General features: G+C 39.0%; 1 protein-coding gene across 5 annotated transcripts in view; it reads left to right on the forward strand.

Annotated features, from left to right (window-relative positions):
* ST18 (ST18 C2H2C-type zinc finger transcription factor) overlaps positions 1-20,861 on the forward strand; it is a 95,480-nt gene extending 74,619 nt beyond the window's left edge. For all 5 annotated transcript variants that reach the window (XM_029085754.1, XM_010171171.2, XM_029085756.1 and 2 more), the window contains 10 exons: positions 229-344; positions 6,024-6,086; positions 6,912-6,980; positions 12,090-12,152; positions 12,248-12,328; positions 13,379-13,600; positions 15,692-15,780; positions 17,225-17,328; positions 19,699-19,842; positions 20,648-20,861. In XM_029085754.1, the coding sequence (XP_028941587.1) occupies positions 229-344; positions 6,024-6,086; positions 6,912-6,980; positions 12,090-12,152; positions 12,248-12,328; positions 13,379-13,600; positions 15,692-15,780; positions 17,225-17,328; positions 19,699-19,842; positions 20,648-20,788 (1,092 nt within the window). In that variant the 3' untranslated portion in view covers positions 20,789-20,861. The remainder of the gene's footprint in view (positions 1-228; positions 345-6,023; positions 6,087-6,911; positions 6,981-12,089; positions 12,153-12,247; positions 12,329-13,378; positions 13,601-15,691; positions 15,781-17,224; positions 17,329-19,698; positions 19,843-20,647) is intronic.
* The last annotated feature ends 232 nt before the right edge of the window (positions 20,862-21,093 follow it).

Raw genomic sequence — 21,093 nt, forward strand, 5'->3', positions numbered from 1 at the left:
TTAAACCAGCATCTGCCTTCAGAAATATTTTCAAATTTCTAAAAGTCCACCTATGATAACCTGAAACTATGATGTCCTAAACTTTCTTCATCTCTCTCCATAATTTCTTAAGACTTTTTTTTAATGTTTTACAAGATGTTCTCTTCTTGCCACAGTAAGTTATCTTTTGAGTATACGGGAGGCTTCGAAGAAAGAAAACTGTTGTCATATTCCCATCTAATATTTCAGAAAGATCCAGTCAGCTCTCCAGAAAACACAGAAGAAAAGAAGTATCCAGGAGATGTCTCCATACCAAGTCCTAAACCCAAGCTCCATTCAAGAGATCTCAAAAAGGAACTCATCACGTGAGTCATAAAAAATGACACATTTTCCTCTGCCCTGGTAAAGACTGACTACATTATTGTTCGGAGTGCTGCTTTGGAGTAGACTTGCAGGAGTTGAGCAGGGAGATTTGCATGACTGTTCACTGCAGGTAGTTAGCTCACTGTTGAGGGTAGGCAACTGGGTAGACATGAGGTTTGGAGATGAGACAAGCCCGAGTAGGCCTGTGGATCCGAATAGATTAATGACTGATGTTATACTGGGTATCACTCCTTATTCCTCAGACATGGAATGTGCTAATGCTTGCATAATTAAATTAACTTTATTTGGACAATCATCATTATAGACCCACTGTTGAGGTCTTGTGTAGAAGTGCTCAGGATTTAGAATCATAGAATCACAGAATCATAAAATCATAGAATGGTTTGGGTTGGAAGGGACCTTAAAGATCATCTAGTTCCAACCCCCGTGCCATCAGCAGGGACCCCTTCCACTAGACCAGGTTGCTCAAAGCCTCATCCAGCCTGGCCTTGAACACTTCCAGGGAGGGGGCATCTACAACTTCTTTGGGCAACCTGTTCCAGTATCTGACCACCCTCACAGGAAAGAATTTCTTCCTAATATCTAATCTAAACCTCCCCTCTTTCAGCTTAAAGCCATTTCCCCTTGTTCTGTCATTAACTGCCCTTATGAAAAGTCCTTCCCCAGCTTTCTTGTAGGCTCCTTCAGGTACTGGAAGGCCACTATAAGATCTCCCCAGAGCCTTCTCTTTTCCAGGCTGAACAGCCCCAACTCTCTCAGCCTGTCCTCATAGGAGAGGTGCTCCAGCCCTCGGATCATCCTGGTGGCCTCCTCTGGACTTGTTCTAACTGGTCCATGTCTTTCTTGTGCTGGGGGCTCCCAACTGAACTGAACTGAACACTCCAGAACTGGACTATTTCTCAGATAGGAAACATGCAAAATTCATAAAAAAATAAAACACAGGACAGGAACTACCTCAAGGTTTTCCAACCTGTAGGAAATCTATGTCTACGTCCTTTATCTGCTTCCTTCAAACCCAAGTTAGTTATTCTGTCCTGCTAAAAATCCAGTGGATGTGCAAATTCACAGTCTGGAAGAATAGGATAATATTCTCTTTAGAGACTCACTTGCTCTGTCTTAACTTCTGAAACTTTACTATCTAAAATTGAAAAGAAATTCCATTACATCTTTCTTCATGCAACAACTTGTTTCAAATTAGAATCATTCAGGAAAATTGTGCCAACCAGGTCACAACACTAGTCACTTTTTAAAACCTCATCTAAGCTCTTCACAAAACACCTTTGGATTAATGTCAGCACCATTTTGATATCAATACATTGTTTTCACTGTAATAGTCAACTAGGACTTGGCAAACATTTATAGCACTTTTTTTGTCCTAAACCAGAATAGATCTCTCTAGACATGTGCATTCCATATCGCTTAGCGATGATAGTTATAACGTATCACTGCAGGCTCACCTGTAAATAAGTAAGTTGCATCCCATCACCTTGTATACTGCTCCCCAGACTCCATGGCACTGAAGCTGTTAGATCCACCTCTGTCTCTAGAATTTACATTTCCCTGGGGCAAGCTGCTTTGAAGAATGATTCTCTCCCCTCATGCCATGCAGACTTCACGTTGTCTACCCACTACATTATATCCACAGTTGTAGTTCATGACTTAAATTGCTACAGGTCAGGTTTAATAGAATCATAGAATCATAGAATGGTTTGGGTTGGAAGGGACCTTAAAGATCATCTAGTTCCAACCCCCCTGCCATGAGCAGGGACACCTTCCACTAGAGGGATACCTTACACTCGTTTGTTTTGTCTCTTCTAAAATTAGTGTGTACAAAAATCACTGAGAGTTTATTTCCTGAAGACTAATGGCTTTTCTTTTGTAATGTTTATTCTTTTGTGATATTGATCTGTTTTGAGATATCTATAAAATACTTTTATACTCTCCTAAATAATAATACCCAGAGTATTTACGAGGGCAATGATCAGCTTACAGGGGGTTTATGGTATTATTTTCGAATAGTGAGTAGAAATAAGTATCTAAAATGTAACTGTCTAAATAATTAAATAAGAAATAGTTTTAATTTATCAGAAGAATCTATAGTTAATATAGGGATCAGACTGCATTTCTGTGACCCCATTGAGCTCAGAACTTGTACAGAACAATTGAATAGAGGTGGCTCCATCATGAGGAAGTTTTCAAAATGGCATAAGCATGTGCAGAGAAAAATTTTCTGACATGGTTATCTCAGTTGCACTGAAGTATTGTATGAATACTATCTCCTAGCATGTGCCTTCTATTTTTCCATGTTAATTCTCCTGCCCATAACTACATTGCTGAGGTTGAAATGGACAGTGAAAATGAGGCTGATGTCTTCCTAAGGCTTTTTTACAGATTTGAAAAACTTCCTAGCACTCTGCCAGCTCAGAGAAAATAGTAAGGTGAGGATCTCAGGTACCTCTTATTCATTAGTATGGAGCACTTGCTAAAAGTTTTTGTACAGCTTCTGCTACAGTCCTTCATAAGGTTACTCTGCAGGGTTGGTGTTAGAGTGTTTTAAAATACTGTAGAAACATATCCTTAAATCATCGAGTTCAGGATCCTGCTAGGAGGAAACAGGGCAGTAAGTAAGACCGCAGTCCTGAACTTCAGGCGAGCTAACTTTGGCCTCTTCAGGAACCTTCTTGGAAGAATCCCATGGGATCAGACCCTTGAAGGAGGAGAGGTGCAAGAGAGCTGGTTAATATTCAAACATCACTTCCTCCAGGCTCAAGAACAATGCACACCTGTGTGCAAGAAGTCGAGCAAAGGGGGGAGAAGACTGGCATGGATGAACAAGGAGCTCCTGGCAAAACTCAAACATAAGCAGGAGTTGTACAAGAGGTGGAAGCAAGGACAGACCACTTGGGAAAAATGTAAGGGCATCACCAGAGCATGCAGAAATGTGACAAGGAAGGCCAAGGCCCAGCTGGAACTAAATCTGGCAGGGGAGGTTAGAGACAACAAGAAGGGCTTCTTCAAATACATCACTAACAAAAGGAAGACCAGGGAAAATGTGGGGCCGCTACTGAATGGGGCAGGGTACCTGGTAACAGAGGACACGGAGAAGGCAGAGTTACTGAATGCCTTCTTTGCTTCAGTCTTCACTGCCAAGACCATCCCTCAAGAATCCCCCCATCCCAAGAGACCAGTGAGAGAGTATGGAAAAGGGAAGACTTTCCCTTTGTCCATGAGTATTGGGTTAGAGATCGACTATACAACCTTAACACCTACAAGTCCATGGGCCCTGATGGGATGCAACCATGTGTGCTGAAGGAGCTGGCTGATGTCAATGCTAGGTCACTCTTGATCATCTTTGAGAGGTCATGGCAATTGGGAGAGGTTCCTGAAGACTGGAATAAGGCAAATGTCACCCCTGTCTTCAAGAAGGGTAAGAAGGAGGACACAGGGAACTACAGGCCAGTCAGCCTTACCCCAATCCCTGGAAAGGTAATGGAACAGCTCATGCTGGAGGCCATCTCTAAGCATATGAAAGACAAGAAGGTCATCAGGGGTGGTCAGCATGGATCCACCAAAGGGAAATCATGATTAACTAACCTGATTGCCTTCTATGACAGGACAACTGGCTGGATAGACAAGGGGAGGGCAGTAGATTTTGTATACTTGGACTTGAGCAAGGCTTTTGATACTGTCTCCTATGACACCCTCATTGGCAAACTCAAGAAGTGTGGGTTTGATGACTGGACAGTGAGGTGGATTGAGAAGTGGCTGAATGGCAGAGCTCAGAGTGTTGTCATTGGTGGTATGGAACAAAGTGGAAGGGCCATATCTAGTGGTGTCCCCCAGGGGTCAATACTGGGTCCAGTGTTATTCAACCTATTCATCAATGACTTCTGTGATTCTGTGACTTAGATGAAGGAACAGAGTGCCTCCTCAGCAAATTTGCTGATGATACTAAACTGGGAGGAGTGTCAGATGCACCAGATGGCTGCGCTGCCATTCAGAGGGAGCTCGACAGACTGGAGAGATGGGCAGAGAGGAACCTCATGAGGTTCAATAAGGGAAGGTGTAGGGTCCTGCATGTGGGAAGGAATAACCCCATACAGCAGTACAGGCTGGGTGCTGACCTCCTGGAAAGCAGCCCTGCAGAGAAGGACCTGGGAGTCCTAGTGGACAGCAAGTTAAATATGAGCCAGCAGCATGTTCTTTTGGCCAGGAAGGCCAAGAATATCTTGGGTTGTATTAGGAAGAGTGTTACCAGCAGGTCAAGAGAGGCAATCCTTCCCCTCTACTCAGCCCTGGTGAAGCCCCACCTGGAGTATTGTGTCCAGTTCTGGGGTCTTCAGTACAGGAAGGACATGGAACTCCTGGACCGTGTCCAGCAAGGGGCTACTAAGATGATTAAAGGACTGTCTTTCATATGAGGAAAGGCTTAGGGAGCTGGGCCCGTTCACCCTGGAGAAAAGACAGCTCAGAGGGGAACTAATTAATGTTTATAAATATCTAAAGGGAGAATATCTAGAGGATGGGGCCAGACTCTTCTCATTGGCATCCAACAATAGGACGAGAGGCAATGGGCATAAATTGCAGCATTGGAAATTCCACCTGAACATAAGGAAGAACTTCTTTACTGTGAGGGTGACTGAGCACTGGAACAGGTTGCCCGGATAGGTTGTGGAATCTCCCTCCCTGGAGATAGTCAAGAACTGTCTGGAGAAAATTCTGATTCATGTGCTCTAGGAGTCCTTGCTTGAGCAGGGTGGTTGGACTAGATGACCTTCAGAGGTCCCTTCCAACCTCAACCATTCTGTGATTCTGTGATTCTGTGATCTACCCTTCCACCTCCATGCACAGATTGCATTTCTTGATATCTTTGCCCTCTTGCAGAGGACTGTATCCCAATTTGATAAATGAGCTCAGTGCTATGATTGAAGAAGGGCTGGGGAGAAACAGAAGCTATAACATCTTCTCCAGGTCAAACCTACCTCCACCTCTTGGCATAAATTAGCATATCTGTTCTGTTAAATGTGCACCACCTTTGTATAATTTCTCAGTTCAGCTGAGAAACATCTTGGGAAAATTTTGTGCTCATTCTGAACTTCAGCTGTGTGAGGTTGACATGCTTTCTGTTCTGCAAGCAACCGTAACACATAATTTCTCACTTATGTGAGCAAATAAAGATTGGATGTGTTTCCAAAGGAGGCATCTTATATTAGTCAGAAGTCAAGGAAATTATTTTGGATATTAGTGTTCTCCAGCCTGTGTTATATAGGAGGTCAGAGAAGAAACTTCAGCCCTAACATTTATGAATTGCTGTCAAAGTTTGGTACCAGTAATGAAGCTGTCCTTTTAAGAACTCAAGTTGTAACCAAAAACTCTACAAAGGGCATGGTGGTTTCACATAACATAGAATAAAAAAAAAAAAATAAAGTTTTGACTCATTTGCATAGTAGAAATAGGAAAAAATTTTTTCCGTCTATGCTTCAAGTAATAATTGAAAACTAGAAGCGTTGTGTAAGTTTTGCTAGTTTTCTGCAGTCTCATGATAATGTAATGATAAATGTGATTGCCCTAAGGATCATTATATAATTCATTGCAGGGCAGGGTGAGCTAGGGGGTGTATTATACATACTCTAATTTATCATTGCATCTTCTTTGCATAGCTGTCCAACTCCAGGATGTGATGGCAGTGGTCATGTAACAGGAAACTATGCCTCACACCGCAGGTAAGAAACAACAGGAAGCCTAAAGCAGGAAATAGCACTACTTTTACGTATTGTAATCTTTCAACATTTTTATACTAACCATGGATAAATACTCAAAAGTAATTTGCAGAAAATTATCCATACATAAATGTGGCTGCTTTTCCTGGTTTTGTTATATTTTGTGGAGGTCTGGACTCAATAGACTGATGGAGTTAAGCAGCATGTGCTTTTTACTGTAGCCATATTTCTTATCCAAGATCTGTAGATAAGTCATTTTGTAAGGTTTGCATTTCCCTAAGTGTATGAGCACTCTCTGTACAGATGCTGGTGCATGAGATTTTAAATGAGGTTTCTGCAGATATCTCTGTTAACGGCTTTGAAATTCATAGATCTGCTAACATAATCTGAGGATGCTAAATATTTTCCTCAGAATAGTTTACTGTCAAGCTGGGGGTTGAAACAATAATTTCCTGCCTTTCCTTTTGGGAGCAAGATAGAAACAATTTCTGCCTTTTCCCAGCCATGTGGACCAGATGCTTTACCCGGCCTTCATGTAGGCAACATAAAGGGAGGACTCTGTACCACTGCCTCCCCATGAAAATCTTTACATGATCTTGGAAACCTTAGGCCCTAACCATGTATCTTTCCAGTAATTTAAGAACTACGGTGTGATATTGGCTGCTTCTCCTTTGCCAAGAGTAAATATTTGAGGACATCTTTTTTCCCATTATAAGCCATAGACTATCTGGAGGTTACTATTTTAGGAAAAAAAAAAAAAAAAAAAAAAAAAAAAAAGTTATGTTTCAGTAAAACATTTCACATTGGTTTTTTGGGGTTTTTTTTCAGTGTTTCTGGGTGCCCATTAGCTGACAAGACATTAAAATCCCTTATGGCTGCTAACTCTCAGGAGCTTAAGTAAGTACTGATAATAGCACAAATGTTATTGTTATTTATCTTTGATCAACATGTTCCCTCTGTTAATGCACTTCATTTGAATTGCTCTAAGCTACATCAAACCTTTGTCCAAAACTTGAAGTAAATTGGTTTGAAAGCTTTTGAGTGAAACAGATTTTACTTTTCTCCATTTGTCTTTCTTCATTTTTGTACCCCTTACTTTTCATGAATTAACCAGGACCTGGGGGAAAAAATTGTAAACAGTAGGAGAGATGTTGCTCTCACAGTATTTCTGAATCAGAGCAATAGAAAACATCAAACATGGAAGACTGATCTGGCAAATAACAGTCTGATCCACTTACAACAAATTAGAATTATTTGGTTAGAAATAAATCTAGTTAGAATAAATCTAAAAATGATACCAGAACTCCTGCAAATAATTTTTTATAATTCACTACAATATACTGTGAATTTAATGTCACTGAAGCAGACATCGAGTCATATGATTTTGTGCTGGCATAGTTCTCAGCATGAAATGTCACTTACAAAAGGACTGTGCAGGCTCTGCTATATAGACAGATGTATAGGGACATATGAATATTTAAAAAATCTGTAGTGAAGAGAGGTACTGGCAACCAGTCATCTAGTTATTGAATTGGCTTTGTCAATAAGGATGTGGGGAAGAAGATAGGATAATTAGAGTTCTTTCATAGCTTTCCCACTGCAACTTGTAAATTGGATCCCATAATAGATGGCTTGGAAAAACTCATGAATGCATGTAAGAGAATCCTGTGACTGTCCTTTCTGTCCTTTAGGTTCAACCCTAGTCCAGATAGAAGAAAATAAATTCTGATCATGGCACTACTATGCTGTTCTAATGGTAATAATAGTAGGATTGACTACATTTAGGCTTGACTCAGTGTTTAGCTTCCCCAGATCAAATGCTGGTGGTCTTATCCCCTAGTCTGACAGTTTGAAATATAAATAAAATGCTGAACAAAAATTATAATCAAAAAGCTGATGGTAGCTATGGAGTAAACCTACTGGCGATGCAGGAAAATAGCAAAGAAAGGTCATTTATAAGGGCAGTTGTTCAAAGCAGTTCCCAAAGCCAGTAGGTAAACTGACACATTGGCACCATTTTTTCCTTCACTGAGTTTCAGAGGCATAAAATTTAGGTTTAGTTTGTTTTAAAAGGAGGAGCACACAAAGCAAGGAACTGACTTGCAAAAATGCTGACAAATTTGAGATCATTTGCTGAGTCATATATATTTGTCCCTGCTTTTGTTGGCTTTCTGCCATACATAGACACTCACACAAATATTTTGAATAGTTGTTTCTCATGCAGTCCCACCCCCCCCGCCCCTCATATTCATGTGTGAATAAGGAAATTTGCATACCAATATGGTTATTTTTCCACTAAAGCTTCTAGAGTTTTGGTCATGCCATAAGGAAAGAGGAGCAACAGCATATGACTTAAATGACAAACTGCACACTGTACGCCATGTATAATAAGTGAGTTGTGAAAGACAAAGTCAAAGTTCATGGACATTTCACAGACAGAAATATGTTGCATAACGCACTTAGCGTTTAATTTCAATTAACCAGAAAAAGAGCAAAAATCAAAATCTGTTCGCAGACAATTTGCAAAAATAAAATTATTTTCCACAAATGTACCACCTTATTTTAGCCTCCTGCAAACATAGTTCAGGTGAAATTAAAAAAAAAAACAAACAGCAAAACAACAAAAAACAAACCAAACCAAAACTCTGCTTTTGATAAGTAGTGGCTAAATGAAATCTTATGCCAAAAACTGCAATTGTGCTTGCACTGGTGTAGGGTAGTGGTATCTATAGTTAATTTTACTATTGGTATGTAAGGAGAGGGCATAAATGCTTGTAGAATCAGGCCATGAAAGTGCCCTCATGTAGTTAAGCATGAATATGAAAAAGCTGTGTATTTTTTCCAAGTGCTATAATGTTATTCACATTTGATTTGCCAGAATCAAGATATGATTTTGGCTTTAATTATGAAACTCTAAGCCAGCAAACATGGAAGGCTTCCATGTGATCTACAGTTTAGAAATAAGGAAGATCTGTTCAGAAAGTGAGCCTTTGAGTCAGATTCAGTAATTTTTTTGTCTGAGGATTCTAAGCTAGTCAAATTAAAACATACTAAAGTTAATGATTACTCAGATTTTAAAACAATAAGTGATCATTATGAATGATTACCCTATTTCACCAAAGACCTTGCTTATAAAGTCTTAAAGAATTTTAAAAACATACTTTAGAAAGGTATTTACTTACAGTTCATAAACTTTACAGAATAGATAGTCAATCCTATCCTTAGAAAAGTTGCTGCAGTGGTTAAATGACAATTTTTAGGAGCTATTCAAGCAGTTCTTCTAGGTAGGGTCACAAAACACGTTGATACTGATCTATATTCCATAGGTAGCAAGACATATTTCAGTCAATGGTTTTCTCAGCTGACCTCTATGGGTTTGCCTTAAATACAGTTCATATCCTGACTTCTATGGGTTTACCTTAAATACAGTTCATATCCTGACCTCTATGGGTTTGCCTTAAATACAGTTCATGTCCAACCATCCCTGTGAGCTTTATGGGGAGTAAAAGTACCAGAAATGCTCCTAGAACTGCAGCTCAGTGTATCAATTTTATGTGTAGTTGTAGTTCATCTGCCTAAAGATACAGCAACCCGCTTGAAGAAGGGAACAAAATAGCAGGTACCTGATGCACAGTTGCCAGAATTTCTATGTAAAATCACTGAGATTTGTTCTTGGAAAACAAACTTGAAATGCAAAATAATCTGTAATCTACACCCACATCTTTTAGCTTGAACTCCTGAGGCCTCTGGCCTTCCAATATAAATCTGATTTTCTTGGCTCTGCACAGGAATCCATAACAGAGGATGACTCCCTAAGGTGGGGCACTAGTCCAAACTCGTCAGCCAGTTAAAAGCTGATAAAGCTCCACAGTATTACTGACTGTAAGGCAATGCATTATTGATTCATCATGTATTTGGAATTCCACAATTCATACAAAGATATAACTAATATTTGGAAAACCCAACCCAGTGGTCAAGCTTAGGAATGTTGCTAGTGAAGCTTACCAATTTGTCAGTAGTCCACTTTAAATATCATATTGTAATTTCATCAGTATTGATAATATCTAAGCTTCAAATCTTTAATGACCTCAAGAATACCTTGGAGTCTAATCTGGTTGTGAAATCTGAAATCTATCTACTGGAAGTGGTAAAAACAAATCGGGAGATTTAAATTTAGTTCAGTATCTTTTTTAAGTCCATAACTCTCAGACTCTCATATCTGAACATCTCCCACAAAGAGCTCTTACTGAATTAAAATCCACATCCAATCTATGTGGACAGCTCTTCCATCTGTGATCATCTGATAAAACAAGTAGCCAAAATTAATACTCATAGTATTTGGCAGGTGTTCTGGATTTACTTGTGAGCATTCATGCTCTCCAGACATCTGCCCTTGTTCCCTGCTCCACGCGACATTGTGCCCAGTCCTTGTCTCACACTCAGACAGGTCAACATTTAGTGCTACACTGTTGAGCGTATCTGGCACCCTGCAACCCACACCTTTGCCTTCACCATCAGTGTGAGACATGTCGTTCTGCCAAAATATTTTGTCATTGTGAAATGTTTTGACATTATGTTTAAAAAAAAAAAGTATCTCTTTTCTTCAGTTGAAATTATTTACTGAATTCTTCTTTCATCAGTGAATAAATTTGGTCGTGTCCAAAAGAAATCACATTTTTGGCAAATTAATTTTTCACAGAAAAATAGTTTTAAATATTCTGTGAAGACATACATATGCATACTCAGATGTATTATTACAATTATATTTGTAGGTGTTTTACGTGGCAGCCTACTAATGATTAGATTAAATCACCCATCTCCTCACCTCTGGAATGATTCAGAAACAATTGAGACCTTTAAGAGAATATTGAACAATGCAAGTTTCCTTAATGTCTCAGTGCAAGATTATCTGGCATGACTCTCTCCATAATTCTGATATTCTGTAAAAATCATAACATTCAAAAGGCCCTTAGGGATGCTTAACATAGGAATTTTGTTCTATGGAATACAGAAATATAGAAATGGCTGTCACAACTTCTAAAGGTAAATATTTTTTGAGTGCTGCTATGTGTGTTGAGGTGTGTTTCTCTTCTCTTAAAAAGAAAAGAAACCAAACAAAAATACAATAGCCTTAAATAGAAAACAAACAAAAAAAAATCTCAACTTCTGAGATGGAAGGTGCTAGCAATAAGGTCTTGCTCCAGATCCCACAGAAAGAAACTATTGACTTCAGTAGGCTTTTGGAGCACATCCTTCATGTACAACTGGCAAGCAAGAAGCCCACCCTCCCAAACCCCTGCAAAAACACTGTAACAGACAGGTTTGGTTCTTTTAATTGTATGGTTGTTTTGGTATTAAACATTCATACTTGAAAAGGTTTGTTTTTGCACCCAAACACAGAAACCCTCTATGAGACATAAGCATAATCCAATTGCCCAGCTGAATACCCAATTGAATCTAGTGTTTAGGAAGAAGTGGTTTTGTTGTATGCTTACAGTGCTAGAATATACAAATTAATAAATTCAAATTCTGGCTATCATCTACTGAAGCCCAAAAGTAAAACTGCTTCTCTGCTTCCATTTCCCCTTCTGTAGATACTGGCAAAGTGCTCATTTATATCTGTACCTGAAAATATCAGAAGAATAACAAACGAACACATAATAGCAAATTTACAAATAGATCTATATCAAGCTGCTTTTTTTTTTTTTTTTTTTTTTTTTTGTAATATTGATCCTGTACAAGGAAAAATGTTTGGTACAAACAGTGTTGTAAACTAATTAAATCATACATATGCAATATATTTCACATTCCTTACTAAATTTTTTTTATAAAAGAAAAAAAAAATGACAGGAATCTGTTCATTTAAAAAAAAAATAATAAAAAATTGTCAAGAACTAGAAACCTCTCCTGTTTTTTCCTCCACCCTAGACAAAATGCACAATGTACCCATTATTTACTGTGTACTTTTGAAGCCATATTTTATAAGCTCCTTATATTATTCCATAGGTGCCCAACACCTGGCTGTGATGGCTCTGGCCACGTGACAGGGAACTATGCATCCCACAGAAGGTAAAAACCATTCCATTGCACAGGGCTGCAGCGCTAGGGATTCTTGGCAAGTAGCAGCAGAAAGAGGTGGCTTTTACTCTGTGTGTTTCTTTCAGCTTATCTGGTTGTCCTCGTGCCAGGAAAGGAGGTATCAAAGTGACTCCTACCAAGGAAGAAAAAGAAGACTCTGAACTTAAGTGAGTAGAAAAACAGAGGTCTACCACCAGTGAAGGGGGAAATAAGCCTGTAAGAGCTCAGGACTTGAGGCATCATAGGAGATGCTGCAGTTAATCTGGGCTGCATGAGGACAGGGCCTAGAGCTGGAGCTGAACTAAGTGTTTCTGCTTCTAGCAAAGCTGGTGGAGACCATCGCTTTGGAGCTTGAACAACAAGGCGGGATTACTAGATCTGCTTGCATTGGTCCAATTATTTTAAACAGTGCTATGAAAGTGCCACCTGGTTGGAAAATTTGGCAAAAGGAAGGAAAAAAATATGTTTCTGTCTGTAGTGAAATCTTAACATGTCAGCTAATTAAATCAGAGTGGTACTTTAAAAATATGTCCCAGAGAACTTAAATATATGTCTCACATCTTTCCTCTATAACTAAATTAAAATTTCACTTAAAGTGAAAATAGAAAACTCAGTAGAGATTCACTACATTCCTGACTTGAACCCACATTCCATTAAAATCAGTAAATAATAACTGCCAGGATAAGATATGAAGATTTAGTTGCATACAATGTTGTTCTTAATACTTACTAATGATATATGAGAGGCTGCATAACACTGACAGAGCAGTGTAAGAAAATCCCAAAACTTTCTTTGCAAGTATTTGCATGAGAAGACACAAGCTTTCCAGGTACAGAAACCCACCCACTCCTTCATGCCAAAAACCTAGATAGTGAGGAGAGAATGTTGACTTTCCATAAAGTTGTAGAAGGATGAATTATTTGCTGTGATAGAATTTCAATTTTCTTTTCTGTTAAAATACTATATAAATGAATGTTTTAGTTTCTTAGGCTGTATGGCTGTATTTTAAATTGCCTAATCTGCAAATCAGCTGAACCCCCATAACTCATCTTGACATGAATTGGATGCTCAGGTACAGTGTGCCTCTGGGGACTGAGTCTTAATCCATTAATGCAAAGTGGCACAGGTAGCTGGAATTATTTTTTCAGACTTTCTTGAGACTGTCTTCGCCTGTTCTCTCCAGTGAAAACAGGGGTTCTTTTGCTGTGTTTCTGTAGATGTCCAGTGATAGGCTGTGATGGCCAAGGTCACATATCAGGTAAATACACTTCTCATCGCACTGCTTCTGGTTGTCCTTTGGCTGCCAAGAGACAGAAGGAGAGTCCCGTCAATGGGTCTTCACTATCCTGGAAACTGAACAAACAAGAGCTGCCACACTGTCCTTTGCCAGGCTGCAACGGGCTGGGTCATGTTAATAATGTTTTTGTCACCCACAGAAGGTATAACTTTGTGTTTTCTCTTTTTATTTCTCCTTAACATTCCGCTGTTACATTGGCAACATGTGACGTTATAGTCTGAATAAATTGTGCTGAAGTCTTTTAAGTAACAACATAGTTTACATTGCATCTGAGGTAATATGGATCAGAGTAACAAGAGTTGGGATCAACTTTTTACTCTTTTTCTATGTTCCCATTGCAGTGTGACTTTTCAAGGTCTTTTCTTCAAATTAGCAAAAATTCTATATGGTTTAAAATTTAATAGAGTTCTTTCCGGGGCAAATATGGAGTATTATCTGTATAACTTTTAAGGAAAATGCAAATATCCTTGATACGTCACCAGAGAAGACTTAGCAGGAACAATGGCTGCATTCATTTAATCATTCTACCAGTGGAAAAGCTGTTTTCATAAACTTTGTATTTAAATAGCTAGAACCACACAAAAAAAGTAAACATACAGAACTCATATTACATAAGTTTGAAGTTATAACAATCTTACAAAGAAAATTATCCTTACAAAGCAAGAATCACATATATAACCAGTAACAATAAACACTATGTTTTTATATATCACTGTGAAAACACTAGTATAATTTGACCACGTTCAATCAATATTACTCAAAGAATCTGGTTACAGAATCTGAATTAATACCTGACAAAGTTTAGTCTTCTGTCTGCAACAGGAATTAAGTCTATATTCTATGCCTTCTTTGCTTTCTTTCTAACATTCTGAACCCATTTCTCCAACATAAGAATGTCCAAGTTGTCTTGAACAAATTCAGACAGAGTCCAGTGTTATCCTAACTTTATGATCTACATCCCACGTTAAAGCCTTTACATCAGGACCCTACTGTAAATAGGGGCTAATTAAGCAAATAACATAAATAGTATGCTAGCTGGTTGCAACTCATACTACAGATTATTTCTGTCCTACATAAACCTGGATTACACTCAAGATCATGTTAGTTAAAATGAAGTAGCAAGTGTAGTTTTGTGATATAATATCCTTTCCTAGGCCATTTGAAACCTAACAAGTAACCCTTGGCTTTCAGACATTTTTCCAGTTAGTTATCTGCTCTGGTCAGAGATACTAAGCAGCATTTTAGAACCAGAGAACTAGCACCTTTCCCCATGTAGCTCTTAGCTAAGCCAGTGTGAAGCTAACTTTTACCCACAGATACTTTTTATTTTTTTTTCCCCATGTGGAAACATGATGTCTGTTAGGATTTTTGGTTTTGATTTTTATACATACACACAAAAATCAACCATTTCCCTGTGGAACAAAATTTTCCTTCACTCCTTACTTGCCTACATCTGAATACAAATCCTTCTGACAGTTCTTCAGCATATGGGCATTTTTTCTTTGTTATTTGTAAAGATAGTATTAAGACAGTGCAATTCATCTTAGCCCTTCAGTGGGCTATAAAATTTGCCTCAGATAATTACCAGCTGATGAAATTGTAAGCTTTGAAATAGTAAAAGGTAATTTAATGTGAACAGTGGTTAAAAGGCAAACTGACTATATAATAGAACAATTTAAAAAAGCTATTACAGTCTATAAGGTATATCCAGAGTTATTATTGTATTGATCATTATTATGTATCAACAAAATGATACAGTAGTTGTGCATTGTGGAAATAATCCCATTAACTATTTTTTTTTAGAGTAGTAAACTTGCCATTTCAAAGGACCATACTGCCCCTCTCCTCTGGAGCACAAGCCCTCAATAAAAACAATAGAGAGTTTTTATTTATAAGTGTTGGAACTTCAAGAATTCTGTAAATGCATCTTCATATAACTTAACAGTAGCTGCCACTGCTATTTTTATTATTTTGAAATATGCTTAAGAGTTTTTTATTTATAGGTTGAGATTTCTGTGCCAATTTTCAAGATGGAATATACAGTTAAATGGCTCTTTATGAGTTATGTCATTCCCTGAAGCTATGCTATAATGGAGATACTGATGTGACCTTAGGTACAGAGGTCTGTCCAAGTGCATGATAATATTGCCTGAAAGGATTGTTGCCATTTTCAAGTGGGTGCTAATCTTTTGTTTTGTTGTGTTTGTTTTTTTTTTTTTCCTATTCATTTCAGCCTGTCTGGTTGTCCTCTGAATGCACAAGCCATAAAAAAGGGCAAAATTTCGGAAGAATTAATGACTATCAAGCTTAAAGCAAGTGGTGGTAAGGAGATCTGTAAAAGATTATGACATTTACTTATATAAAAGGGCCCTGACTCCCATTTATACTTATGCCCCTTTATGCCATTCTGGCATTAATTCTCACTCCTTTCAGCTGTCTTCAGCAATAACAAATCTTCAATAATAAAAATCTTTGCATGAGAGATTATAAAATTATCCTCATTTACATCATGATAACTCAACATTGCTTGTTTGTTCTCATCTTGTCTCAAAGCATTATTTTTTGATTTGGAGATGCTTTCAATATCATTATTACTAATAAATTATTAGTTACAGATCAGGAGGACTCAGCTATCTGATGACTAAGGTAAGAAGGGATAAATCTTGTGTGCAGAAATTGACTCCTCTCCCTAACTTGAATACTAAATGGTTTAGTATCAGTGCAGCACTCAGAAAATTTTGCTAACCCAAGTGTAAAGGAACAAATACCAAATAGTTATAGAGCAAAATATGAAGGAGTCTCCTTTCTTACACAGCATGCTTTAGAAAGTTGGGTATTAAGCCAGGATTCAGAGAACTTAGCCTTTATGTCTCCAACTGCTGAACAAAATGGTTGTGCTAGGTTGGGCAAACGAGTTTGCTTCCACGTGTCCATGTTTTCAGTGGGGCAGGGAGTGCTGCTGGCAGATTTCCCAAGCTGGCTCCCCAGTAGACTCAGTTCAGGTTTTAAAGCAGTAACAACAATAATGGCACAAATCTCTGGCTAGAGCTGGTTTCAGAATGCTGCTCAGTATTTTTCAGGATAAGGTTTTCATTAAAGATCTGATGTTGTGGTTTTTTTCAGTTTGCTATCTGACTTTGGGGATTTTTTTTTTTTTTTCTGTAATGCTTGTTAGCTTCCTGACAATTTCCCTTTTGCTATTACTTAACTTTCACTATCACATGTAACTAAGGCTGTGCTTCCTGAAGTTCTTGTGCACAGACATTTGCCCCCATAGAACTTTTTGCAAGATTAGAAGCAGGTACAGCTGAGTTTACTAAAGTCACCAGTTATACCAGTGGGGATGTTACCCTGGGGTATTCCCTGCAAAAGAAGGGTTGCTGTTACATTTCTTTTAATATGGAAAAAACCTCAAAGCCATTGTAAATACATCTTCATGTTTTATGATAAACTTTCCACTTTCTGGGCATTTTTTTCCTTTCTCTACCCTCCAGCTTGTAGTTGCATGTTACACTGGAACAAAATAATTGTGAAACACAAAGGACTCAGAAAGCTCCTTCTATGTGACAGCTCATGTAGATGTTTTACAACTAGGAAACAATTTTGACAGTAAAAGCAAAGTAAGAGTCAATTTAAGGATCAGTCATTTGATTAAAAGCTTATTATCTTCCTCTTGTTCAGTAACAGGTAATGCAGCATGTTACTTGTACATCCATTTACATGTGAGCACTTTAAATCTGATATTGGTATTTTCAACTATTTGCAGGTATTGAGAGTGATGAAGAAATCAGACACTTGGATGAAGAAATAAAAGAATTGAATGAATCCAATCTTAAAATTGAAGCTGACATGATGAAACTTCAAACCCAGGTATGACATCTGGATGAAAGTTTTACTTTTTCTTACACTACATTTAAGCACAATAAATTCATTAAATGCTATGTAAAGGCTATGTTTAAACAATTAGTTTCTTGTAGATTTGTTTTCCCATCACTTTGTGGCACTTAAAAGGACCAAAATCCTACATGCTTTTTTATCAAGTTTTTGTTTGTTTTCTGTAAATAAGCAGCAGATTCCTGGGTATTGTCTTAAAGATCTGGTAAATGACAAATTCAGGGCAGTTTGGAGCTAATGTTGGCAAGCAGAAAAACCATATTTACCCAACAAAACATTCATTTTCTTTTGTTGACCAAACCTCTGTTGACCAAATCCTGTAGAATCCCGTGACTGTGTTTTTTAAGGAGGATATTACTCCTTACTAGCACACTCTAATTCTTAATGTGAGTTGACTTTGTTCCTATCTGTACCTAAGAAAATCTGCCTAGTTCAGTTCAGCCACTGTCAGTTATTCAAATAGTTTGAGTTTTGCCTCCAGGCAACACCTGGTAAAGAGTGGATACCTTTTGTTGATTTATGTAGCAGAGGAGTTTGACTGGGAGCTATAGAAAAGAGTCATTCTCTTTTATTCTTTTGTATACTGGAGAGATTAAATTTGCTTTAAGATGTTGATAGTGGTTCTATGGAGTGATCTGAATAAATTCATTCCCACAGACACTGCTATAGCAGCTGAGAGTTCACCTGGGCAGACTAGGTAAAAGCAAAAGCAGAAGCTTGCTCAATATTTTAGGAATAAGAGTTTAAGAAAAAAGTTCCTAAATGAGATCTAGGAACTGAATACAAGTCTAAAAGGATTTAAAACAAACTAATGTAACCATACCCCTTTACATTTGTACCACACTGGAATGCATAGTGTAGATTGATGCTGTTTTTTAATAACCACTGCAGGTAGGGTCTAAATAAGGATAAAGTTTATGCCACCTATGCTGGATCTAAATGATCTGGCTTCACACTGCAAAGGCTGAGGGGATATATACCCCAAATTGCACTGCAGTGAGGGAGGGGCTGATGGTTGGCTTTAAGTGTCTCAGGACAATTATTTCAGTTCTCTGGTGACCACTGTCCTGTTTGCATAGAGATTACCCAATTTATGCAGTCAGATTTCTTCTCCTTGGACTTGTTCCCTGGTGAAGGCAGTCTGATCAGCAAAGCCTGAACTGAGCTACAGCTGAAACAACACATCCCCTATATGGCTTGCTCTATCTCCTTTTAACCTCACCTGGCCGGGTGTCAGGCTGCTGTCAGCACCCTCCAGAGCAGAGGCTGCAGTGGGTCACAGGCTGGCAAAAAGGGGGTTCCTCCCCTTAGGGACAGTTCTGATGTGCGATGGTGTGTGAGGAAAGGAAGTAAAGTGGTCACAGCAAGAGAAATTTAAGAGGAACAGAGATGTGCATTTTAATGAGCAGAGGGTGGACATAACAGCCATGGATGTGACTCCATTGCTCTGCGCCTCACAGAGCGGTGGCCAGTCCTTGATTCTGCCCTGCCCTGCTGCCCAGCTGCCCACTGTGGGGTGAGGAACTGGGCAGTGGTGGGGAGCAGGCCCTGCTGTTGCTGCCTTCAGTTTTTCAGCACTGCTTTTGACATAAAAGCCTTAAGAGACGAGTATACTCCCAGTGCTCTCACGCTAAAAAGATACCATTTTGCTACCTCAGACGTTTTTCCTGCTCTTTCCAAAACCTTTGTTTCCATTCTGTTGGTCAGAGATCATCTTTGCGATGATTGTTGCACACTCAACCTCTTAGTTTTCTTTCCACTCTATTTTTCTCTTATTGTTTCCAGCACCAGCCCTGTTTGCTGACCCCAGCCAGTCCACAGCTCTACCCTCCACCTGGAAGCAGGGCAGGAAAATAGCACAACAGCTAATACCCGTGCCCTTGTTATTGTGGTCAATCAACAGGGATGCTGTAAGAGTAGGACAGCAATGTAAACATAGGTCTCCTTTCTCCTTGAGTCTGCCAGCCCTGTGGCCCCACTCTTCATCCCAGCTCCACAATGACCTTCACCCCAGCTCAATTCCCTCCTCCAGCTGTAGGGCATCCTCCAGTGCCTCACTGCCACAAGGTTTCTCTGTGAACCAGCAGCAAAGTCCATGGGTTCAGAGTGAAAACAGTCTCTTCCTTGCTATGAATATTCTGTGGAGAACTCTCGAGATGTCTTGAGATGTCTCAAGAAGTCTTGATATGTCCCTGAGATGTCTATCCTAAGAAAACCATACCTAATCTTCAGATTCATCGTGACCCCTCTCCTAATCACGTGACTGCCATTTTAGTTTCAAACTGCAGTTACAATGCTGTCAAGGGTCTTTCTATTTGTGTGTTTGTGCCTGCCTGTGTCTTTTAGATCACATCTATGGAAAGCAATTTAAAAACAATAGAAGAAGAGAACAAACTCATAGAGCAGAACAATGAGAGCCTGTTGAAGGAGTTAGCTGGCTTAAGCCAAGCCCTCATCTCCAGCCTCGCTGACATTCAACTTCCGCAGATGGTAAGACCACAGCCAGCAGCTTCACACCTTCTTTGAGACTTTTGCCAACACCTGAAGCAGATGAGCAAGCTCAGGGACAGCAGGAGCACTGGAGCTGCATTAGCAGAGAGCTCTTTAGCCTAATTTACTTTACAGGGATGCTGGATCAAGAAATCTGTGTGATAGCAGGCACAGTTGCTTCCAGGACTGAGCCAGCCCTGTTCTCTCTGCCCTGTACTGCACTGTGTAGCTCAGGCTTTTCCCTTGTCCCTCCCTATCTGAATGTCTACCATGCACAAATCATGAAAACTTCATGACAGGGATCCTTATTTACCCTTGCTCCTAGATCAGAATTTTAACATGTTTCATGCAGGTGATTTTTCTGAAGCCAGCAAAGCTCTACCTTCTTAAAAAATTCCACATCCTTGATGTCCTACTTGCAAATGTAGACCAAATCCACAAACATACAAAGGGTCTGAGCTACAGTCCCCTTTCCCAATCCTAAGACTGCCACTGGGAGATTAGTTGAGGACAGTTATGGGGATGTCAGCCACAATACGAGCCAAACAGGCCACAATAAAAAAGCAAGTTACACTGATGATATCTCCAACCCTTTTCTTGCTTGGATAGTGTGTGTTTCCCCCAACACATGCAACTCCCTTCATTTCTACAACCCCTCCATTACTTTGGATAGCTGCCTTATTTACGACTTCTCCCCAGTTGCCATATTGCCGCGCTACCATATTTTGAGGTTGGGTGTTTGGGTTTCTTTTTTTTTGCCTTAATTTTATCTCCTACAATTATAATCTGTTTTGTCTTCATTTAGGGGCCAATCAGTGAGCAGAATTTCGAAGCATATGTAAATACACTCACAGACATGTACAGCAATCTGGAACAGGACTATTCCCCCGAATGCAAAGCTCTGCTGGAAAGTATCAAACAGGCAGTGAAGGGCATCCATGTGTAGGATGTGAAAGCTGCTGGGCAACAGAAATTACTTAACAGCAGTAAACTCCAGATGGATCTGTTAGGAGTTCATGTACTGCTAAGAGGTGTAGGTTGCCATGCTGCATTTACAATTGCAACATTGCACTAATTTTTTCCCAGCTGACATAAAAATAAAAAAAAATAATAAAACCACAACAGACTATTTCTATTAACAGCAATGCACTCTGTTAGTATATTATATTTATTTCAGTACAATTCCTTTTTTTTTTTTTGCACTCAGTTTTTGTAAAGTGAATGTAAAAAGTGTGTGCGACTATTTTTTAT

This window comes from Antrostomus carolinensis, unplaced genomic scaffold (assembly GCF_000700745.2).
Source record: "Antrostomus carolinensis isolate BGI_N321 unplaced genomic scaffold, ASM70074v2 scaffold7847, whole genome shotgun sequence".
Classification (NCBI taxonomy): domain Eukaryota; kingdom Metazoa; phylum Chordata; class Aves; order Caprimulgiformes; family Caprimulgidae; genus Antrostomus; species Antrostomus carolinensis.